Raw genomic sequence first — 24,388 nt, forward strand, 5'->3', positions numbered from 1 at the left:
GATGAAGCCTGCTTTTCGTTTCCTATGCATTTTCTGTTTGAGACGCTGTCTGACAGATTTTTCCACTGTATCTGTACGCTGTAGGTGTGTGATAAATATGATACATAACGAATATACTGTATATGCGCCAATTTAATTCCACTAAATTATGCAAATGAACCTATAGACCGATAAGCATGACCAGTCAAGTGTATTTCCCATCGACTGGTATTTCCATCAATGAATAGGCTAAAAATCATTATTTTGCATTGTTTTGGCCGGCGCCAATTTTATTTAGCCATCTATTACAGGTTAACGGAAACCCTGGTCTAAACTTAAACTTTTATTCAAACTTTAACCTAGAACAACCAGGATGAACGTCTTGTCGTAAACATTCTACCATCTAGGTCAAAGTGTAGTCTGACTCCGTATGTGTTTAATGCCAGTGGAATGAGTTTCCAGGCTGGTTTGCTGAGCCACTTGCGAATGTTTTTGTACAAGCGCCCTCTAGCTAAGTGAGTGAGAGAGGTCAAAATTCTGTGGAGGCCAGGGTTTACCCAGGAGCCAGCGATCCAAACTGCTGTGTCTTGGCATTGGTGGAAATTAGGCTTGAGCGTGCGGCGCTGTCAAAACCACACCGGACTGATCTTACCAAGCCTGTTGTGTTCCAGCCACTTTAGCTCGACTGCAGTCAAACTGCAGGCAAAGCAAAGTCTCAAGACTGCAGAGAATCTCAGTCAAGTTGAACCTGGGATTCTGACAGAAAGACAAGTCTGGTGGAACTTAATGACAAAGCAAAACAGCACACTAAACAGTGACTCGTAATTTTTTGGGAAGGATGATGCAACAGTCTTGTCACACAGTGGTTTGTCCCATTGAAGCTCTAACCCACATTGTCCATCTTTGCTAGCTACCTTGATAGAATCAGAAGATTTTAGTGCTCACAACATTAACCAAACCATTTTTGTTGCTGAAGTTCCATCTTCTATATCTTGTGAGAAGCCACCTCTCCTTTTGTCTTTTCATATAAAAGCAGGAGTTGGAGAGAAAGTTCTGCTTGGAAATGTCCTCCTGGTTTTGAGGCGTGATAATGTGGACTACTGACCTCCACAAAGGTCTCTTATATCTGTCTCTCTGTCACGCACACTCTCACTCACAGACACACCGGCTTTGTCAGATTGACCTGCGCTAATGCTGATTCTGCTGAAACAGGACACCCTCTTGCATAGAGATATTTCACTCCACCATTATTTGTGTGGTCTTTCTGGCAGGGAGCTAAATGGCCCTGTGGAGTGGTACCCTACTAAGTAGCCACCCCACCCTCTTGCTCTACATCCTTGATAGGGTGTATGTGTGTGACTTCAAAGAACAGCCAAGAAGGGTGTGTGAGAGAGCACATGTGTGCTTTTCCTCTGCAGTGCAGTGCTCGTGCCCACACCCACGGCAGTGCCAGTGTATGTATGATGAGTTAGGAAGCTTCATGTCGATGTATTTTTTTCTATAAACCTCTCCCTCTCTCTCGTCCTTTCTCCCCCTTCCCTCCATCTCTCCGTCTATCCTGCGAAGGTGGAAGCAGCTCAGGATGCAAGCCCCCCTCCTCTACCCTCTGCCAGCCTGCCGCCTTGGGCTTCTCCCCCGCTGAGCCAACCATGTCGAGCCAGCACAGCCACCCCTCCTTCAGCAACATCCACTCCATGGCTGAACAGCAGCAGGTACCCAGCGGCTAACGCCCTCACAGGACACTGCTCTAATGCTCTGTTTAGAATAATACTCTGTTTAGGAACTGACCTTATACTGACGCTATACACACACACACAACCTGACGCTATTCACATACACCCTTATACTGACGCTATACACACACACACAACCTGACGCTATTCACATACACCCTTATACTGACGCTATACACACCCACAACTCATCACGTGCACGTAGGTATTAGCATCACATACTGAATGGACATAATGAGAGGCTACCTACCTGTTGGATTGTAATATACATCCACAACCTCAAACACGTCAGCATCACGTACCGTACCAGTCAAAAGTTTGGACCCACACTCATTCAAAGGTTTTTCTTTATTTTTACTATTTTCAACATTGTAGAACAATAGTGAAAACATCAAACTATGAAATAACACATATAGAATCATGTAGTAACCAAAAATGTGTTAAACAAATCAAAATATGTTTGAGATTCTTCAAAGTAGCCACCCTTTGCTTTAATGACCGCTTTGCACACTCTTAGCATTCATTCTCTCAACCAGCTTCATGAGGAATGCTTTTCCAACAGTCTTGAAGGAGTTCTCACATATGCTGAGCACTTGTTGGCTGCATTTCCTTCACTCTGCGGTCCAACTCATCCCAAATCATTTCAATTGGGTTGAGGTTGGATGATTGTGGAGGCCAGGTCATCTGATGCAGCACTCCATCACTCTCCTTCTTGGTCAAATAGCCCTTACACAGCCAGGAGGTGTGTTTTGGGTCATTGTCCTGTTGAAAAGCAAATGATAGTCCCACTAAGCGCAAACCAGATGGGATGGCGTATCGCTGCAGAATGCTGTGGTAGACATGCGGGTTAATGGTGCCTTGAATTCTAAATAAATCATCAACAGTGTTACCAGCAGACTCATCAGACCATATTTGACCTTCATGTCTTAAAGTAATGATGGACTGTCGTTTCTCTTTGCTTATTTGAGCTGTTCTTGCCATAATATGGTCTTGGTCTTTTACCAAATAGGGCTATCTTCTGTATACCGCCCCTACCTTGTCACAACACAACTGATTGGCTCAAACGCATAATGAAGGAAAGAAATTCCACAAATTAACTTTTAACAAGGTACACCTGTTCATTGAAATGCATTCCAGGTGAATACCTCATGAAGCTGGTTGAGAGAATGCCAAGAGTGTGCAAAGCTGTCATCAAGGCAAAGGGAGGCTACTTTGAGGAATCTCAAAAATAAAATATATTTTGATTTGTTTAACACTTTTTTTGGTTACTATGTGATTCCATATGTGTTATTTCATAGTTTGGATGTCTTCACTATTATTCTACAATGTAGAAAATAGTAAAAATAAAGAAAAACCCTTGAATGAGTTGGTATGTCCAAACTTTTGACTGGTACTGTACTCTATTGACAAGCAAATACAACCACCATCACTGATAGACTGTTCTGTGGCTAGGCAACAGTGTTGCCTGTATACATAGGTTAACTCAAACATGCCCAGTTATGTCATTGGAAGTTACTCCTTCCACTCACATTGTATAGTGACCTTTATTTACTTTAGTTCTAATGACCGCTAGTTAGAATACTGCAGGGATGTCTTGGCCAGTTTTGGGGCTCCCCTCACCACATGTCCACTCCAGGTGCTGTCTGATGCGACCATACTGCAGAGGAGGATCCCCCCAAGTTTTAGAGATCCCGCCAGCGCCCCGCTGAGAAAACTCTCTGTTGATCTGATCAAGACTTACAAGCACATCAATGAGGTGAGTGGAGTGTGTGTGTCAGCCAGCCATCAGGTCCTACAGGAAACATCACCTCACAGCTTATCCGGTTCGCAGGTGGTTTGAGTAAAATAGATATGTTTTTTTTATTTATTTTTTTATATATGTTTGTGGGGGGGGGACTCCATATACTTTCAAATTTAAAAAAACCACAAATCAAAACTGTGTAGAAATGATAATGAACCTACATTCATATAGTTTCTTGACTGCCCAGCTCGCTTATCGCCAAAATGAAAGCTAGCAAGTCAGGGAACATCAGAAATTCCCAAAACGATGGATAGAGGAATTGTTTTTGCAAAATTGACGGCGAGGAAGTATAACCAATTTTCAGTGCGGCCCTCCGGACCTCGTTGAAGACCGAATGAGGCCTCCAGGGTAAAATTAGTTTTACACCCCTGGTATAAACATTAGATGTAGGTTTGCAAATGTCTGGTTGCTTTCCCAAATGTCGCTGGTTTTCCAGAAATCCCGGTTGGAAAGTTACCAGAGTTTTGCAACCCTAGGTATATGTAACCACATTAGCATAAACTGATGTACTAGTGAAGGATATCAGTGTTATCATTGGTTTGGTCCTCCGAGATCTATCCAAACAGTAGTGTGGCAAAATGAGAAACATTAGTGACTTACCCCTCTTTCTCTTTTCCCGCCCATCCCTTCCTCTCTCCATCTCCTCTCCTCCGTGTCCAGGTGTACTACACGAAGAAGAAGCGGCGTGCCCAGCAGGTGCCCCCGGAGGACTCGAGCACTAAGAAGGAGAGGAAGGTGTACAACGATGGCTACGACGACGACAACTACGACTACATTGTCAAGAACGGGGAGAAGTGGCTGGACCGCTACGAGATTGACTCACTCATCGGCAAGGGCTCCTTTGGGCAGGTCAGTGGACATGAGGGACAGAAGGTATAGAGAGGGCAGGTCAGTGGAGAGAGGGTATAGGGAAGGATAGGTCGGGGTAGGGGGAGAATAGGTCAGGGGTAGGGGGAGGATAGGTCAGGGGTAGGGGGAGGATAGGTCAGGGGCTAGGGGGAGGATAGGTCAGGGGTAGGGGGGAGGATAGGTCAGAGGGTAGGGGGAGGATAGGTCAGGGGGTAGGGGGAGGATAGGTCAGAGGGTAGGGGGAGGATAGGTCAGAGGGTAGGGGGGAGGATAGGTCAGAGGGTAGGGGGAGGATAGGTCAGGGGTAGGGGGAGGATAGGTCAGAGGGTAGGGGGAGGATAGGTCAGAGGGTAGGGGGGAGGATAGGTCAGGGGGTGGAGGGAGGATAGGTCAGAGGGTAGGGGGAGGATAGGTCAGGGGTAGGGGGAGGATAGGTCAGAGGGTAGGGGGAGGATAGGTCAGGGGGTAGGGGGAGGATAGGTCAGGGGTAGGGGGAGGATAGGTCAGAGGGTAGGGGGAGGATAGGTCAGGGGGTAGGGGGAGAATAGGTCAGGGGTAGGGGGAGGATAGGTCAGGGGTAGGGGGAGGATAGGTCAGGGGCTAGGGGGAGGATAGGTCAGGGGTAGGGGGAGGATAGGTCAGGGGTAGGGGGAGGATAGGTCAGAGGGTGGGGGGAGGATAGGTCAGGGGGTAGGGGGAGGTTAGGTCAGGGGGTGTGGGGAGGATAGGTCAGGGGGGAGGATAGGTCAGGGGGTGGGGGGAGGATAGGTCAGGGGGAGGCTGGGTCTTGGGGGAGGAGGGAGAAAGAAGATGTTGGAAGAAAAGAGAGGAGAAACATTTCCAAAGTTTAAGGTGAAGAGTTGCATGGGGTGAGTGAAGTATGTCTACAGACGTGAGGAGAATAAACGGGTCAGAGGAAAGAGGAGAGGGATAATGACTGTATTTTGTTTAGTGAAGGAGCTTTGCCTTGGCCCCTACCACCTGCAAATGCTACAAACAACATGGCTGCCTGTCTGACCTGTGACCTTTTCCATCCCGCAGGTGGTGAAAGCATATGACCACCACGAGCAGGAGTGGGTGGCCATCAAGATCATCAAGAACAAGAAAGCCTTCCTGAACCAGGCCCAGATAGAGCTGCGACTGCTGGAGCTCATGAACAAACACGACACCGAGATGAAGTACTACATAGGTGAGGACACACACACACACACACACACACACACACACGCGCACACACACACACTGCTTTAAGCCCCACTTACGATCTAACACTATTGCATTGTATACCATCTACTAAAATGAATTGATACTGTTCCACATTTAACGTCTCAATTGAAATATAGACCAATGCCCTACTTCTCACATATCCCTATGTATAAATATCATGCTTCATATATATCAATCCAGTAGCCTTTGCAATGATAAACCTGTCACAGAATCACCTCTACCTCACTAAGCTCCTATAGCGCTCAGCGAGGTGATTGACACACAATAGTATAATAATAGATGGCATTTATATGGCTGAGCTGTTTTCCATGTGGTCAAAGCACCTTGCTCTCCACTCCAAGGGCACACTGTCACTCTGGAAGTCACCTCAACCACTACCCATGTAGAGCAGAGCACCCTGATAGGTTACTGCAGTGTACCGCTTCCCCTACTAACCTCCCTCCTCTTCCCTCCTCTCCCCCTCCAGTCCACCTGAAGAGGCACTTCATGTTCCGGAACCACCTGTGCCTGGTGTTCGAGCTTCTCTCCTACAACCTGTACGACCTCCTGCGCAACACCAACTTCCGCGGCGTGTCTCTCAACCTGACCAGAAAGTTTGCCCAGCAGCTGTGCACGGCGCTGCTGTTCCTGGCCACGCCCGAGCTCAGCATCATCCACTGCGACCTCAAGCCCGAGAACATCCTGCTGTGCAACCCCAAGCGCAGCGCCATCAAGATCGTGGACTTCGGCAGCTCCTGTCAACTAGGCCAGAGGGTGAGGAGACTAGCTGACTAACCAAGCACAGAGATATAGAACACCCTAATGAACCCAATGCATGTGCTGGGTGGGCTCAGGGGAGGGGTGTTGAGGAGAGAACACCATTGGGTTAGGAGAGAGGGAGAAGCAAGGGGAGGGAGGACTACGCCTTACCAAGCACATCAATATACACAGTCCACTCCTGAAATCAGTGCATTGCAGTTCACCACTCCCAATGGATCCTTTGTGAATTGTTCTGGGTATCTGCATGCTCCTGTGTGTTATATTTAAGATCGACTTAAACCAATGCATACATCAGCTGTCGACTGTGGTTTATATAGTAGGCCCTTAATGCATGCTATATCCCCTCTAGATGCTGGGGGGGGGTTGTTGGGTAGAGAAGGAAATTGGAGCAGGGAGGGAGGAGGGAGCTATTGGGGGGGATAGAGAGCGATAGAGACGCAGGGGAAGGGAGGGAATGGTAGAGTTAGAATGAATAAGAGACAGCTTTTTGTAAACCAGATAAACGTTCAATGTATACTAACCTTTTCTAAAATGTATCATTTGTCTGCTAATGCCTCTGGATATCTCAGGAAGAGGGAGAAGAGAAGGGTGGGGTAGACGGATGGATGGATGAGGGACAGAGCAGGAATAGCCCACAGATGATTCCGTCTCTCCCGTTTCAAAAGAGAATGAGCTCAGTTTTCTGCAGAGGGTAAATAGACATGGAGAGGGAAGCTATGGAGGGAGGCCGTTGCCAGGTTGAATAGGAACTGGCATTCACAGCACGTCTTTGAGGACTCTTGGGAAGATGAGGAAATGGGCCTCACTACAGTGCTCAAGTATAGAATCCCAGCGGCTCTGCTGCACCCAGTTTAGATATTTCTACTCAGCTTGGCCTGCCCCGTGTGGACAAACGGTGTCACTGCACCACTTCCACCATCCTGTCTCCCTCCACCAGTGAGTGTGCTCTAAATTAGATTAGAAATGTTATTAAAGGGCCACAGCTCTGTTCTGCTGTAACCAACATACTGGAGCTAATACCGCTATCTTTTCCCATCACATTTTCTCCCCTCGTCTCTGTTTTTTCCTACCTATTTTTATTTCTTATATCACCCCAATCTGTCCCTCCACCACAGATCTACCAGTACATCCAGAGTCGGTTCTACAGATCTCCGGAGGTGTTGCTGGGCATGCCCTACGACCTGGCCATTGACATGTGGTCCCTGGGCTGCATCCTGGTGGAGATGCACACGGGAGAACCCCTCTTCAGCGGCTCCAATGAGGTAGGCTGTGAGAACACACACACACAGCATTGGGTGTCGATGCCGAATTTGCCCCTGACCTGTCCTGTTATTTCTCTCTCTCTCCAGGTGGATCAGATGAATAAGATAGTGGAGGTGCTGGGGGTCCCTCCCAACCACATGCTGGATCAGGCTCCCAAAGCACGGAAGTACTTTGACAAGCTGTCCGACGGTCTGTGGACCGTCAAGAAGAACAAGGACATAAAGAAGGTACTTTACCCCTCGGCCTCCGTGAGTAAAACTCTGCTCTTACTTAATCTTCTCATCTCATCTCCGAACCACATCCCTCCTGTCACTCACAACGCAGTAGGTTCAAGTTCCCCTGTCACCCCACAGATCCTGGATCAGATTACCTTGCTCTTACCCCCAAACCTAAACTTAACTGCTAGGGGGATTGAAAGATATTTGACCCAAGTGTCAGTGGGTAGAGGCAACTTCTCAACGAACCTCCTACTTGTATTAACCATTCACCCGTAGATAAAGAGAGATGGGTAGAAAACCGAGTGGAGGAGGAAGGGGAGGAGGGTTAGCTTGATTTTGGAAAGTAGTTTGTGCAGAACAGGTATTTTCTCCCTTTTGTCATTTCCAACCTAAACTCCCACTCTTAGGAAGGAGATCTGAGGCCTCAGCATCCTAAACTCCCACTCTTAGGAAGGAGATCTGAGGCCTCAGCATCCTAAACTCCCACTCTTAGGAAGGAGATCTGAGGCCTCAGCATCCTAAACTCCCACTCTTAGGAAGGAGATCTGAGGCCTCAGCATCCTAAACTCCCACTCTTAGGAAGGAGATCTGAGGCCTCAGCATCCTAAACTCCCACTCTTAGGAAGGAGATCTGAGGCCTCAGCATCCTAAACTCCCACTCTTAGGAAGGAGATCTGAGGCCTCAGCATCCTAAACTCCCACTCTTAGGAAGGAGATCTGAGGCCTCAGCATCCTAAACTCCCACTCTTAGGAAGGAGATCTGAGGCCTCAGCATCTTCCTCTCCAGTCATCATCATCTAAAGCGTAGAACCCCTCGTCATATAGCTTTCCCTAATTGTCTAAAAAGGTCCTTATCGTTCCATTATTCTGTGTGCATCAGAAGCATTACAGAGCCCTTAATAAGATAGAGGGACGAGGTGAAGGAGCAGTGAAGGCAGGTGAAAGGGAGAGGTTGAACAAAGGGAGAGGCCTGGGTTACGGTGGAGGTGAGAGAAAGAGGGGGAGAAAGGTTTGGATCACAGGTTAATTAACTCTGCCCAAAAGGGATTGGAGATGGTGGAGGATCAGCCATCTCACCCCAGAGGTAGGCACACCTGGGTGGGTGTGTGAGCACGGGTGTACACCTACAGTGGGGGGAAAAAAGTATTTGATCCCCTGCTGATTTTGTACGTTTGCCCACTTACAAAGAAATGATCAGTCTATAATTTTAATAGTAGGTTTATTTGAACAGTGAGAGACAGAATAACAACAAAAAATGCAGAAAAACGCATGTCAAAAATGTTATAAAATGATTTGTATTTTAATGAGGGAAATAAGTATTTGACCCCTCTGCAAAACATGACTTAGTACTTGGTGGCAAAACCCTTGTTGGCAATCACAGAGGTCAGACATTTGTTGTAGTTGGCCACCAGGTTTGCACACCTCAGGAGGGATTTTGTCCCACTCCTCTTTGCAGATCTTCTCCAAGTCATTAAGGTTTCGAGGCTGACGTTTGGCAACTCGAACCTTCAGCTCCCTCCACAGATTTTCTATGGGATTAAGGTCTGGAGACTGGCTAGGCCACTCCAGGACCTTAATGTGCTTCTTCTTGAGCCACTCCTTTGTTGCTTTGGCTGTGTGTTTTGGGTCATTGTCATGATGGAATACCCATCCACGACCCATTTTCAATACCCTGGCTGAGGGAAGGATGTTCTCACCCAAGATTTGACGGTACATGGCTCCGTCCATCGTCCCTTTGATGCGGTGAAGTTGTCCTGTCCCCTTAGCAGAAAAACACCCCCAAAGCATAATGTTTCCACCTCCATGTTTGACGGTGGAGATGGTGTTCTTGGGGTCATAGGCAGCATTCCTCCTCCTCCAAACACGGCAAGTTGAGTTGATGTCAAAGAGCTCCATTTTGGTCTCATCTGACCACAACACTTTCACCCAGTTGTCCTCTGAATCATTCAGATGTTCATTGGCAAACTTCAGACGGGCATGTATATGTGCTTTCTTGAGCAGGGGGACCTTGCGGGCGCTGCAGGATTTCAGTCCTTCACGGTGTAGTGTGTTACCAATTGTTTTCTTGGTGACTATGGTCCCAGCTGCCTTGAGATCATTGACTAGATCCTCCCGTGTAGTTCTGGGCTGATTCCTCAACATTTTCATGATCATTGCAACCCCACGAGGTGAGATGTTGCATGGAGCCACAGGCCGAGGGAGATTGACAGTTCTTTTGTGTTTCTTCCATTTGCGAATAATCGCACCAACTGTTGTCACCTTCTCACCAAGCTGCTTGGCGATGGTCTTGTAGCCCATTCCAGCCTTGTGTAGGTCCACAATCTTGTCCCTGACATCCTTGGAGAGCTCTTTGGTCTTGGCCATGGTGGAGAGTTTGGAATCGGATTGATTGCTTCTGTGGACAGGTGTCTTTTTTTTACAGGTAACAAGCTGCGGTTAGGAGCACTCCCTTTAAGAGTGTGCTCCTAATCTCAGCTCGTTACCTGTATAAAAGACACCTGGGAGCCAGAAATCTTTCTGATTGAGAGGGGGTCAAATACTTATTTCCCTCCATTAAAATGCAAATCAATTTAACATTTTTGACATGCGTTTTTCTGGATAGTTTTTTTGTTATTCTGTCTCTCACTGTTCAAATAAACCTACCATTAAAATTATAGACTGATCCTTTCTTTGTCAGTGGGCAAACGTACAAAATCAGCAGGGGATCAAATACTTTTCCCCCCCACTGTATGGGTGTTGGCATGTATTTTCACTAGACGATTTGGGGTTAAGTGAATGATATAGTGCAGGATAAGACAACTTATTGTTAGTTTTAGGACTAGGAACTGATGGTCTTTAGACCGGAGACCATGTAAGGATACATGTTGGAGGTCTCATTCATTCCAGCTTCTCATCACTGGCTTGGTGTTATGTAAATATTGTAGACCTAATAGTAAGTCTATCCATTCATAATATGCATTCTACTGACCATCAACCATTTCACCGTCATAACAACATGCATGCTTGCATGTGTGAAATTCAACCATAATAATAACTAAAAGTCACTAAAACTGCCTCGAAGAAAATGAGAATTAAACAGTGTTTCTCTGCACCTCCCCACATCCATATTCTCCGTTCTCCCCTTTCTCTCCTCTATCTCCCTATTCAGGAGTACAAGCCTCCTGCGACGCGGCGGCTCCATGAGATCCTGGGGGTGGAGACCGGGGGTCCTGGTGGGAGGCGGGGCGGAGAGCAGGGGCACGCTCCCTGCGACTACCTGAAGTTTAAGGACCTGATCCTGCGTATGCTGGACTACGACCCCAAGACGCGCATCACGCCCTTCTACGCGCTGCAGCACAACTTCTTCAAGAAGACAACGGACGAGGGCACCAACACCAGCAGCTCCACCTCCACCAGCCCGGCCATGGACCACAGCCACTCCACCTCCACCACCAGCTCCGTCTCCAGCTCCGGTACGGGACACAGCAGTTAGTATACAGTATACCCTTACCATAAGTCACAGTCCACTGCATGGGGAAACATCTGCAGAGGTCAAACCTCAAAAGAGCAAACTAAACGTTGGCAGCTTGTTTGATCCCATATTCCCACTGCAGTGTTTCCCCCAGATAATTCTCCCCTACGTTTGTAAAAAACACCAAGATTCCTTAGATTGAGAGCTATTGAAAGTCCGTTGAAGCCATGTTGGTTAGTACTGTAAAGGATCTTGTCTGGGAGATCCCTCCCACCTACATAGTCTTCGGGGGAACACTGCAGTCTACTGCGTCATAGTGATGGTTGTTCAATGTTACATCTCAGCCAGCCCCTACAGCCCCTCACTCTCTGCAACAGCTACACAGTCTCCATAGAAACAAGCTCCTAGTCACTTCAGCCGCAGCTCAGTCCCTACAGCCTGCAGCACACCATCACCATAGCAACAGCTCAGCCTCAGCGGCCTCTGCCACAGCTACAGCTCCCATTCACCATGGCAACAGCTAGTCATCTTAGCTACAGCACCATGTTCAGCAGCTCAGCAACAGGTTATGGTCCCAGCAGTGATGGACTGTCAGTATGTTGACGTAACACAACTATTGTGTATTCTGACTAACCGAGTGTCTTTTCCCCCTCTCCTCCTCCTCTACTCCCCCACTCGCCCTCTCCTCTACTCTCCCTCTCCTCCTCTACTCTCCCTCTCCTCCTCTCCTCCCCCACTCTCCCTCTCCTCCTCTACTCTCCCTCTCCTCCCCTGCTCTCCCTCTCCTCCCCTGCTCTCCCTCTCCTCCCCCGCTCTCCCTCTCCTCCTCTACTCTCCCTCTCTACTCCCCCTCCCCTACTCTACTCCCCTACTCTCCCTCTCCTCCCCTACTCTCCCTCTCCTCCCCTACTCCCTCTGTCCAGGTGGATCTAGCGGTTCTTCCAATGACAACCGGAATTACCGGTATAGTAACCGGTACTACAACAGTGCAGTTACTCACTCAGACTACGAGATGCAGAGTCCACAGGTGAGCGGTTTAAATCTGACCTCACTCTGATGTCTCAGATCTCATCACATGGAACAACATGTTCTTCCTCTATACCAGCTGGAACTGACATTTGTATGATGTACTGTAGGTGCTGCATTCTCTGTTTCTAACGATGACCTCTCTTCCTCTCCCCCAATGCCAAGGCTCCATCTCAGCAGCAGCTGCGCCTCTGGCCGGGTGGAGAGGGGGGCATGGGTCCCCTGTCCAACAGCGGCAGTAGCGTCGGCGACCCCCCATACCCCCAGCTGCTGCTGCACAAGCCGGCGGCCACGCAGCACTCGCGCCACTTCCTGGGAGGCGGCGGCGTCGGGGGCATGATGGAACCCCACCACCCGCACCCCATCTACGGCGGTCACCACGGCAACGGGCGGGGCCTGCGGCAGACTGGGCAGGGGAACCAGCCCCAGGGCCAGGCTTCACAGGGCCAGCAGGGCCAGCCCCTGATGCCCATCTCCTCCCCACAGATGCCGGATAGCATCGAGCTCAGCCTCACACACCACCACCATCTGGGTCAGTCTTCCATCATGCCGCCCCCATCCAGCTTGGACTCCAGCCAGTACGGCTCCTCCAACCTCCACCTGGGCCTCTCTGCCTTTCGGACTAGGACGGTCATGGCCCCCCAGCCGCCCCCCGCCGGCTCCCAGCAACAGTTGGCCCAGCCCCCAGCCTCTCAGGACAGCTTGGTCGCTGCCTCCGGGCTTGGATACATCCCCCCATGCTACCCGGGCAGTAACAACAATAACAACCCTCCCCAGGGTAGCGTGGTCGGGGGCGGGATGCTCACCGGGGGGCCCCCACCCAGGGGAGTAGGGGGCGGCGGGGGGAGGCCGGACTCTGAGGAGTCCACCATGATGGGTGTGTGCGGCAGTGGAGGCGGTGGTCAGAACGCGGCCAACTCTTGATAAATCTTGAACAAATTCCAAAAGCCATACAATTTTAACAACGACAACATTACAATTTCAACACGCATACACATTATACACACTTGAGTTTGAAACAAATACGGCCACACATACAGTTACAGAGATAAACTTGTGAAATATCAAAGGAGTTTTGTTTTGCATGGGAGAAGGTCGAGGGAGAGTAAGAGGGGGGGAGGCTTTGAAACCATTTTTATCCTTTTTTCAGTTTCTTTGTTTTTCTGTTGTTGAAGGAAAGAAACGGGGCTCAGTAGTTGGAATGGAAAGTTTCACATAAGTTAGTTTTTCTTGTTATTATTATTATATTATTTGATTTTATGTGGTTTAAGGAAAGGTTTGCAGCGAGATTTTTGTTGTTTGGGTTGTTTTTTGGAATGAAGACCGCAAAAGTAAATGAATGGCTTGAAAAGTGGTAATTGTTGGTTAAGAAGAGGGAGGCACGACAGAGAGCCTTATGATATTTTTTCAATCTTTTTTTTTTTCTTTGTTTTTGTTTAGTTTTTCTGAAGTCTAGGTTTAATTGTACATGTTTTATTTATTAAACATCACTACATGAGGAGGAGGGTAAGTGGGGAGATCAGAAGAGCGCTAAATTGAGAGGTGGTTTATTTATTCATTTTTATTTTAATTTATACAGGTTTAGTTTTATTTGCTGATGGACAGAAAACACTTGCGCATACACAGAGAAACAAACAAACGAGGGTCTTTTTAGTTTGTTTTTCAGTTCAGTATATCTCACCCCCGAAACACACACACACTTTTGTTAATTTTTTTTTCTTCTCCCGCTTGACACTGGCTTATATATCTGAAACTATGAAACAGATCATAGAAATAAAGTGAAGCAAATGACAAAAACCGTAGTCACCACACAGTGAGAAACTATACGATGAGGAGGCTGAAACATTTGACGAAGTGAGACGCTTTCAAGAGGAGAGGGGGAACAGAACTTCTTCACAAAAGGAGGAAGTGATTCAAGAACGTAAAACAACAAAACATTTTGCCACAAGGAAAACCAAAATGCTTCCCTGTTGTTTCAAAAAAATAGTCTGCCTTCTACTTCAACATCTAACCAGACTCTTTCACCCTCTTTCTCTCTCTCTTTTCTTACTCACTTTTGTTTTGGACCGTAAACTACAGAAACGTAACACACATTTTGGGTTGGAGTAACTCTGGATATGCTAAGCCAAATCTTGCTCACTCTCTCTGTCTCGATCTCTCGCTCTCTTCTCCTCTCTGCCCCATTTTTCTGTTGGAAGGGAGGGGGGCAATATATAGCAGGAGGGAGGAGTACATACTTATGAGGGGACACTTTCATGCCCTCCTTACCCCTACAGCCCCCATGACTCTGACTTCTCTGGCCTCTTTTTTTCTCCTGTCTTTTTTTCTCCCCTTCCCTCCCTCCTTCACGACACTCTGTGAGTGCTGTTTGCCATCAAGTAAAAAAAAAGTGAACTACTTCTCTCTCGGCTGCTATCTCCACTTTCAACCATGTTCGGATTGCTGCTAAAGAAAACAAACAGACAGATAAATAAATAAAAATAAACTTTTTAACCCTCCTGCTTCAGAAAAAATGGAAAAATAAACCACTGCATCTCATGTATTTATTACTATTTAACAAGAAAAAGAAAAGGTAAAAATGAACCTGTTTTCTTCTGTTTTTGGTTTGGTTGCCTTCTTCCTGCTGGTGAAAGTTGGGCAATGACTAAATGTAACAGTTAAAGGTGGTATTAAAACACTGACTTAGTTTAAGTCAGCCACTGGGCGGGGCCTGAATGGGGGAAACTGGGTAAGAATAAAGTTGGATATATAAGAATAAAGAGTATACTTTTGCACACAAAGGTCAAATGCAAATCACAGCTTTCTGCTTTTTTCAGCTTTCAGTCGACAGACCCTCATCTGAGCAATGTGCATACAGTAGCAGGCCTACCACAAAGACAAACTGTTGATGTGGCAAGCTAACTAAGTGATCACTGACATGGCATAATAAATCTGAGATTTGCGTTTGACCTCAAGTTATTTCATTCTTATTTTGTACCTGAGTGTAACTGGTGTTGGGTGTGGTGGGGATGATGTCCATGAAGAACCACAAAGTTGGTGTAGCTACTAATGAACTTATTAGGAATCAGTCTCATTGTTTGGATAGTCTTGTACTCTTCTGACAATATTATATTGTTGCCTATATACAGTAGCAGGCAGCTCTGAGTAAAGTGTAAACATAGCATTACAGCTAGATACATTGGTGGTTTACTATCAAACGGTTACACTCAGTACACATAGTGTCTCCACTGTATTTGAACCAGTGTCTTCCTGGAGGTAACGATTGATGAAAAGGTGCTACTGGAAGTGTTAAAGACAGGTTCTTGTTGCCCTGATGGCCTACCCTATACCCCTAGCTGTATCTTTGGTCGCAGTTTACGTTGGCACAATCCTCCGTTCATCTATTCCGTTGTCAATGGAAATGCTGTTTAGTTCAACATGTTGTCTGTGTGTGTGTGTGTGTGTGGGGGGGGGGGCGCAGCAGTATGGTCACCTATACCATAAAACTAAATGCAATTAGAACTAATTTAGGACCGTTTGACTCATGTTCATCAACACATTTGCGGTCTTCCTAGTTGAGCGTTATTGAATATGAATATAACAGGTGAAGGTCAAGTGTTGTATTCACCCAAGCCACTGAGTAAAATTGAGAGCACAGTTTATACTGGCATCTGGTGGATAGATAAGTGAATTACATACTCAAAGTTTACATTGTAACATAGTAGGCAATGCAAAATACGTTTTCATATATCATTGCAAATATAATGAAGCGAATCATTAATTAATCATCTACGCCCAGTTGCCTACATGCAACGAACGTCGCCGTGTGTGCCAAGTGCGTAATTGTTGCGCCAAAACCAGGTGAGCGCAATTATCAAGCGCCTACAAGATTAATCTTTAAATGGTCAATCTAGTTTGCTAACAACAGTGTGTCCACGAGGCGCTCTGGACTACAGAGTTTTATTATTTATTTCTGCGGCTTGAACATGGCGCAAGTTGCGTGGATGTTTTGTCTGTTTGCATGGATTTGTTCTGCCTTTCCATTCACACAAGTATCAGCGGAAGCTGATTTTAACGTTGACAGATGGGAGGGTCAAGTGCATCAAGACTACCAATTTGCGGAGCGGCACCTCCCGGGCAATGAACCAGTGCGTGAGGTGATCAGGCCTCGGATAGGGGAAGACGATGCCATCGGTGCCCAGCGGTCAGAACCACCATACTACTTCCTTCCCATGTTCCAGCACTCGGCGGTTCCCGTCGTCGACAGGGACTTGTTCAGACCAGCAGTCGGGAAAATACGTTTCCCCAGTATCTTGACCAACCTCTTGTTTCCGCCACAAAATAGTCCAGAGCGTAACCACTTCTCTCCCGTGCGTAATCCGCGTGGAGTGGAGGTGTGGTGCGGGTACAACCAGATCTCCTTACGCATCAACAGAGGTCAGCTCGGGTTTAGGTGTCTGGCCTCCATGCTCTTCCTGGGCACTTGCCCCGTCACCCGGGTCACTTTTCTTTTACTTCCATTATGACTTGAATGACTGTGGCAGTACTCAAACGGTAAGATGTGTTTGGATACATTTTGACCTCACTATCCATTAGGAGCACACTCTTAAACTGACCCTAAAATATGTACTTTTGATTCTGTTAATGACTTCCAGACCATGAATGGCCAGCTGGTGTACTCCAACTCACTTCGATTTTCTCCAGAACCACAAGGGCCAGTGATAAGAGCCATACCTCTCAACCTCCCCATTCAGTGCATATATAACCGGTACAGTGCCCACTAGACTAGCCTACAGTTGGCATTTATACTTCAGTCTTACTAATGTGTGACGAGTGGTTTTTGCTGTTTACCATCCATTTCCTTAACAGATTCCACTACTCCTACAAAGTTGGCTATGTACCTGAGGTGCATGACCGCAATCTCTTGAAGAGTATTAATGGCAAACACATCTTTAGGCTCACTGCATGCAATGGTAGGTAAACATGTCCTATTACAAGAGTTTGCAAGTTGATTTAAGGGGCAGAGAGTGAGGGGGAAATCTTTCTCCAAATGCAGAGCGATGGGAACAGTTGTCGTCAGAAGAGGGCTACATGCTTGGGGAGCCAATGTACTTCAAAGCCTACGCTGTTTTTGTCCCCAAAGATGAGAGTGTGTTTGTTGATTCCTGCTTTGTTACGACATCCAAGGACCCAAATGCCACACCTCGCCTTGAAGTCATTCACAACTTTGGGTAATCAAACACTTAAATTCTCACACACGGATGTAGCTATAGCATTTGTATCAATCAATTCTAGTGGTGGGTATATCCGTATGTGTTTTTAGATGTATGGTGGACAGCAAGCGGAAAGGCAGTCAGTCCCAGTTCTTCTCCAGAGAGTCAAATGTCCTGCGCTTCACTGTGGATGCTTTCCTGTTCCCCCAAATCACTGCCAAGGTTAGGCCATATACTTTTATGGCACACAAATGTTTCCACAACACCAGTGAATAGGGGGGGTGTATATATATATCTCATACTCTGTTCCACAGCGTCTCTACCTGCACTGTACTATGACTGTCATGAAATCCACTTCAAAGCAGAGCGCCAAGTCCTGCACGTACAATAGAGCAGTGGGAAGGTAAACTGTCTTTTTGGAATCTCAACAGTAACCTCAACCAATCTGATCTATTTCTATATCCAGTGGTGGGAAAAGTAACCAATTGTCATACTTGATTAAAAGTAAAGATACCTTAAGTAAAAGTCACCTAGTAAAATACTACTTGAGTAAAAATCTAAAAGTATTTTATTTGAAATCTACTTAAGTATCAAAAGTAAATGCTATAAATCTTCTCAAATTCCTTGTATATGCAAACCAGACGTCACTATTTTCTTATTTATTTATGGGTAGCCAGGGGCACACCAATACTCAGACATTTACAAACAGCATTTGTGTTTAGTAAGTCTGCAAGATCAGAGACAGTAGTGATGACCGCGAGTTCTCTTGATAAGTCTGTGAATTGGAACATTTTCTGTCCTGCTAAGCATTCAAAATGTAACCAGTACTTTTGGGTGTCAAGGAACATGTATGGGAGTAAAAAGTGAATTTTCTTTAGGAATAACTAGTCAAATAAAAAGTCAATATAAATAGTAAAGTACAGATCTTCCCAAAAGGGTTGTACTTCAAAGTATTTTTACTTTACACCACTGTCGATCACAATCATTTTCTCAAGAATTAAATCACAAGTTACATAGACTGGTCATGATCAATGTGTAGGACACTGATGATAATAATGAAAACATTAAGTAATTCAGTTATTTCATGCTACATTGTTTTTTGCACTGGTTAACCAGGGGTTTATTCAATAGAAACCAAACGAAAGCTAACGAAACAGTGAGTGACCTACCTGAATTTGTCCAATAGAAACTCGTTTTTGTTGCAAAACGTTTTGGACTAATGATTGCACCCCTGGTTGTTGTCTTGTTAGGTGGGAGGAGCTGTATGGCCCTCCCTCTGTGTGCTCCTGCTGTGATTCTGTCTGTGACGTGTCAGACTTTAGTAAGTATACAACACAGTTAATGCTGGACCACCTTTTTTCTCTCTAATTCATCTTAGATTAAATCTTCAGAACAATGTATGCTGATCTGTAACCTGTGGTTCTGCCTGATGTAACCAGGGCCAGCCTTGACATCTCCTTCAGTGAAAAACCTAATCACCAGCAAACCCTGGAGAGTGTTGGAGGACAGGGAGAAGAGTTTACCCATTCAGGCTGAGGAGAGACAGCCAGACAGTGAGGAAAGGGTGGAGGAGACCTTGGCAGTCACTAATAGAGTGGAGAAGGTGAAGTTTAAAAGCTTGGCAGTCGCTCCTTGGGAGGAGGAGAAAAACATGTCAGTTGTTGTTATGAGTAAGGTAGAGGAGGTGCAGGAAGGGACAGTTATAGGAGAGGAGGGGGTGGTAGCCAGAAAAGAAGGGGGTGTGGAGGAGCTGATTGAGGACAAACGGGCTGAGGAGGTGATTGAGGTGGCAGCTGAAGAGAATGGCACAGACCAAGTGACAGCAAGTGTAACTTTGGAACATGTACCTGAGGAGAATACTGTGATGGTTAAGGAGGTAGCTCAGTGGAACATGTCAAGTGAGTTGAGTGTTGTCACCATGAATGCTAAGGTGTCAAAGAAAGCTAAGGAGCAGGTTGCTGGGATAGAAGGGTCAAAGGTTGAGAGAGTGGGGGTTGGACAGATGCCTTTGGTAGACGAAGCGGCAGCGTTTCTGCAGGGGTACATGGAGCCTGCCGAGTGGAGAGAAGATGACCAAGGACCAGCCCCAGAGGAGAAGCTGGGGAGGTTTTGGGAACCATCCACAAAGGTTAGTTTTCATAGTCTAGTGAATGTTTCAATGCTGCCTACTTTTTGAGTTTTAATGTCAGTTTAAGTTGCAATCATTTCAAGTGTTTGTCATACCAGCCATTTTAAAATGTGTATTTCTTTTCAGGACAAGCTTGCTGTGCTGGAAACTTCTGTCCCGATTTGAACATTAACATGAATTAACTTTAAATTAAATATTTCATAAGAATTACACCTAAGTGTTCTTGTATGATTGAATATTAAATTACCCTTGTTATAAGCAATGAACAAAGCTCTGAATGTTTATGGTAGCTGGGCATTTGAGGGATGTATTTTTGTGGGGGTGTATATTGAAGATGTAAACATATGGCATTCTCTGAAAGGTACAACTATTTTACACACAAATGACAGGAAGCTCAGAGGGAGACGGCAGAACTAGGGTTGCAAAGCCACTGGTAATTTACCAAAGTTCCTGGAACATTCTGTAATTTTGGTAACTTAAAGGTCATCTATGCCAACGTTTTTGTTTTATTTGTTTTATTTTTTAAATGCATTCATAGTATTTTTTTTTATCTATATTTGGGTCCATGACTTTCTAGTGGATAGACCATATGGTTAATTAGAAAATAACCTAATGAAACAATCTAAACAATGGTATTATTTTCAATAAACTCTGCAACTCTTCCAACTTGACTTTTCACAAGTGCCACCAGTTTGGTGCAAAAACATTAACAAAGATAAGTTTGTAAAAAAATTAAGTATTTAATGCTGAAATCCTCATATTAAAACACAAATGATATTCCCTAAGTTGATGGTTTATACTTAAGATCATGTTATCTGATTAATTCATATATTTTACATGTGATAAATAAGGCCATGCAGAGGGCCAGAGATAATTAGACACCTGTGATAATCTGAAGTACCAAAAAATACTACTAGATGTCCTGTGATTAAAAATTCAAAAGAAACTTGAAATTACCCAAATGCTGGTAGTTTACTGGTAAACTTCAAAAGTTACCAGTAATATACCCTCCCATTCAAATTGTATTGGTCGCATACACATATTTAGCATTAGCCTTCTACATGTAGCTACATATTGAACTTCCATCCTCTCTGGCCAGGGGCACAATGTATGAATTTATGGTTGGATCAGAATCGCCATTATAATCATTGGCCAGTACGGAGAATTAAGTAAAACCACAAGTCCAAATCCCTATCATCCATGGCTAATTTAAGAAAGGGTCAATTTTAGATAACTAGCTAGCCACCGGAGGACAACAATACAATGAGATGCACAACGAGCTTCTGTCAATGTTTGCTCTCAATGTGATTGGAGTGAAGCCAAATCCAAACTGACTTCCCTTGACACTTTTTTGTGTGTGCCACGACCATTCACAGTTGATCTACACTGATTGGCTATTATTTTATACAAAAGGCTCGCTGGCTTGCCTTGTGTTCAATGCTACTGGCGGCATCAATGTCATACTCTTTTGGACCAGACAGCACTATGTAATTTACATATATTCATCATAATTTGCATCTGAAAGACACTGTTCATGCACCACTTGTTGCCATCTCCACAAAATAGCTTGAAACAGTTTTACATCAGTCCTGCCTAGGGTTGCATGTAGTGACCAAGGTGGTTCCGATAGACATGGCAGCTCTGTTTCTAGCTCCTAATGCTAACTAGGTAACATTGCCCATGAAATGAAATTAGGCTAGCGAGCAAGCATTTTAGCCAGGTAGCCTAGGACAAAAAAATGAAAGTGTGTACTGTATGACAGAGTGATAGACCGTTTCGTAAACGTGAAGGAGAGGAGGATGGTATTGGCGTTTCTCTACAAGTATGGTGAATCAACATGTTTTTTCTATTTGCACAAACGCGCATGACTACATCATATTTCTCTTATGTTTATTGGACTAAATTGTTTTTGGTATCTTTTAGTTGTCACTGTATTAGACTAAGCAGAGGTGATTTGATGAGGTTGAAATGTTGAAGGTGAAATGGTGCTGGAATAGTGGAGGCAGCTCCTGTTTTCTTTGGGACTTGCGGTAACTCTCAGTGGTTCTCATTCAATAGTTGTTTAGTAGTACAAAAATGTCAGAAACATTAACTTGCTTGACCATGCTGTAGGTCATGTAACTGATTGGTACATGCAATATGTTTTGTGGACTTCACCAGACAGGTTGATCTCTGGTTTTGTGAAGAAACAAAGGTGTGGTTGAATTTATTCTGCCACTGTGTCTTCTTATTGTCTCAGCCTTAGGCCTGTATATCACGGGGTCAAGGCATATGAACTAACACATTATAGAGTAAACAACGCAATTATCACAACACATAGGTTGTAATATGGCTTTTTATTCTGGCTTGGCTTCCCCGGTGATTTTACCCACACACCGCTACCGTTTATTCCATTCATGTGCTTGTCCTCCTATAGCTCCTCCCACCAGCCTCCTCTGGTGGAAATGTCATATTATTTTGTATAGAGGGATGTGTGAAAGACCTGACAGATATTTTCATAAACCTCAAGACATGTTTCCATAATAGCCTGACCATGGAATGGTGGATGTGGTTATCCAGGTATCTGAAGCACAGAACAAAAACAAGGAAGTAACACAACATGTAAAACAGTGAAAGATGATTGGTATCAGTCACCTCAGTAGATGGAGAGCATTTCAGCCTCTGCTCTAACAACTCACTCTTATTTTAAAACCTACAATGTTGTTTCTTGTGGTGATGGTGTCATTTCACCTGATGAAACAAAGTGACACATGCTCCTCTTTACCACAACTCAGCCTGGATGGAGACTACATTCTGGGAGGACTATTCCAGCTGCATGAGAAGTATGGAGTGACTGGTACAGTGACTGACACTGAAAACAGAAAACCTGAGGTGCTTCAATGTCACAGGTAAGGCAAAGTCTGCTTTCACCATTGGGGGAAAAACTACTGTAAATGTCTAACTTTTCTTGTTGCACACATTGACAGTAAAACTATGCAACCTTCTACATCCAAGGTTTACGTTTTCCTCAGCAAGCTACCAGCAGATTCAAGTCATGAGGTTTGCTATTGAAGAGATCAACAACTCCACATTGCTGTTGCCTGGCGTCAGCCTGGGCTATGAGATTTTTGACTACTGCTCTGACTTGCTCAGTTATGGGGCTGCTCTGGACTTTCTGACCCAAAAGGGAAGAGGAGCCATCCCTGTGTGGAACGGTACAAACTACAGACCTAAAGTCATCTCAGTCACTGGCCCGTTTGGAAGCAGCCAAACCATCAGTGTCGCCCCTCTGTACATGTCTGAGATGATTCCAATGGTAAGTAGTATTTTATGGCACAATATAACCTCATGATGGTGCTATTTATGCAGTAGCTGCCTTGTTTGTACTCTTCAGGAATGGGTCTGTAGAACACTGCAATATAAATGGACCTGTACTGTGATGCTTGTACAAATCTTACAATCCTTGTTCTCACAAAAGCATTATCGTTTTGTGTTTTACTTCAACAGGTGACTCATGGGGCATCAAGTGTCCAACTGAGCTACAAAAACAGATTTCCCTCCTTTTTCCGAACCATTCCCAGCGACAAATATCAGGTGGCGGCTATAGTCCGTATACTCCGACAGTTTAACTGGAACTGGGTGGCTTTCATCGGTGGTGACAATGACTACAGCAGAGATGCCTTGACAGTTTTTCAGGATGAGATTAGACCAGCTAACATCTGTTTGGCGTACCAAGACACCATTCCCCAAAACCAATCCTTAATAGGGCGTCTATTCAACAACATAGCCATGTTCAATATCCAGGTTATTGTAGTCTTTGCCAATGTGGAGTTTGTCATTCCTTTCATCCAAAAGGCCATAGATCTCAGAGTGAAGGAGAAGATATGGATCGCTAGTGAGACATGGTCCATGAATCAAGAGTTGATCAAGAAGAGTCAGATTAAGAGGATAGGGACGGTCTTAGGTATCACTGTACAGAGGCACAAGGACCTGAGAGGATTTGATGAGTTCATTAACAACACAGTAAAATCCAGACATGAGAATGCATGCACTGACATGGACTTAAAAGAAAGATGTGGTCAGATTTGCTCTGACTGCAACTCCACCAGTGCCCAGACAATTATTGGAGAGGACCCAACATACAGCTTTGTCATCTACTCTGCAGTGTATGCTGTGGCTCATGCACTCCACAATGCTTTGCGGTGTGGGACATGGAACTGTGCCGACTCAGAAATCATTGCTTATCCTTACATGGTAAGTGAGCTGCATCTCCTTCAGCATGAAGTCTATTGGTCAACCACATCACCAAAAATATGGTAATTGATTGACGCCATCTTTTATTTTACCATTTTGTCTTGCATTCCCAGGTCACGGAGGCACTAAAACAGGTCAAATTCAAATTGGACAATCAAAGTATAGAGTTTGATGAGAACGGGGACCCACCGGCTCATTACGACATTGTACACTGGGACTGCAAAAATAAAACATGTTCTAATGTGGATATTGGCTCATACCTTACCAACCCCACACCAAGCTTCCATATTAATGAAACTCTCATACATTGGTTTGCGGGCACAAAAGTTAGTACTAAATTCTTCAAAAGCATGCAAGTATACATTACACACCATCAAAACACTGCGTGGTATTCAAATTAGTGATAACTGATGCTGATATTTTAAGCTGTTCCTACTTCTTGCAGGCTCCAGTTCTGCAGTGTTCTAGTGAGTGTAAATCTGGCTCCAGAAGAGTTCAAACTGGCTTCCACACCTGCTGTTTTGAGTGT

At 45.3% G+C, this 24,388-nt stretch overlaps 3 protein-coding genes across 8 annotated transcripts in view; all 3 read left to right on the forward strand.

Moving 5' to 3' along the window:
- LOC106578455 (dual specificity tyrosine-phosphorylation-regulated kinase 1B) overlaps window positions 1-15,254 on the forward strand; it is a 70,410-nt gene extending 55,156 nt beyond the window's left edge. For 2 of the 5 annotated variants that reach the window (XM_014157296.2, XM_014157267.2), the window contains exons 2-11: window positions 1,546-1,691; window positions 3,349-3,468; window positions 4,174-4,362; window positions 5,404-5,551; window positions 6,056-6,342; window positions 7,464-7,610; window positions 7,698-7,859; window positions 10,978-11,296; window positions 12,204-12,307; window positions 12,472-15,254. In XM_014157296.2, coding sequence (XP_014012771.2) covers window positions 1,629-1,691; window positions 3,349-3,468; window positions 4,174-4,362; window positions 5,404-5,551; window positions 6,056-6,342; window positions 7,464-7,610; window positions 7,698-7,859; window positions 10,978-11,296; window positions 12,204-12,307; window positions 12,472-13,230 — 2,298 coding nt within the window. In that variant the 5' untranslated portion in view covers window positions 1,546-1,628 and the 3' untranslated portion in view covers window positions 13,231-15,254. The remainder of the gene's footprint in view (window positions 1-1,545; window positions 1,692-3,348; window positions 3,469-4,173; window positions 4,363-5,403; window positions 5,552-6,055; window positions 6,343-7,463; window positions 7,611-7,697; window positions 7,860-10,977; window positions 11,297-12,203; window positions 12,308-12,471) is intronic. The other 3 variants (XM_014157274.2, XM_014157278.2, XM_014157286.2) reach the window with 3 other exon arrangements.
- Window positions 15,255-15,788: 534 nt separating this feature from the next.
- Window positions 15,789-19,838, forward strand: LOC106578524 (zona pellucida sperm-binding protein 3). Of its 2 annotated transcripts, none has more exons than XM_045701409.1 (9): window positions 15,789-16,839; window positions 16,941-17,053; window positions 17,155-17,258; window positions 17,429-17,516; window positions 17,609-17,720; window positions 17,813-17,901; window positions 18,749-18,819; window positions 18,938-19,626; window positions 19,753-19,838. In XM_045701409.1, exons 2-9 carry the CDS (start codon window positions 16,944-16,946, stop codon window positions 19,789-19,791), a joined length of 1,302 nt encoding a protein of 433 aa, XP_045557365.1. In that variant the 5' UTR covers window positions 15,789-16,839; window positions 16,941-16,943; the 3' UTR covers window positions 19,792-19,838. The 2 variants fall into 2 exon arrangements, with proteins under 2 accessions (XP_045557365.1, XP_014012915.2); XM_014157440.2 differs by having other exon boundaries at window positions 15,790-16,839; window positions 17,342-17,516.
- A 2,146-nt stretch (window positions 19,839-21,984) lies between these two features.
- LOC106578478 (taste receptor type 1 member 1) lies at window positions 21,985-24,388 on the forward strand. The gene is made up of 4 exons (XM_045701411.1): window positions 21,985-22,514; window positions 22,621-22,921; window positions 23,113-23,859; window positions 23,973-24,388. Exons 1-4 carry the CDS (start codon window positions 22,324-22,326, stop codon window positions 24,258-24,260), a joined length of 1,527 nt encoding a protein of 508 aa, XP_045557367.1. The 5' UTR covers window positions 21,985-22,323; the 3' UTR covers window positions 24,261-24,388.

The sequence above is a fragment of the Salmo salar genome, chromosome ssa02, assembly GCF_905237065.1.
Source record: "Salmo salar chromosome ssa02, Ssal_v3.1, whole genome shotgun sequence".
NCBI lineage: Eukaryota > Metazoa > Chordata > Actinopteri > Salmoniformes > Salmonidae > Salmo > Salmo salar.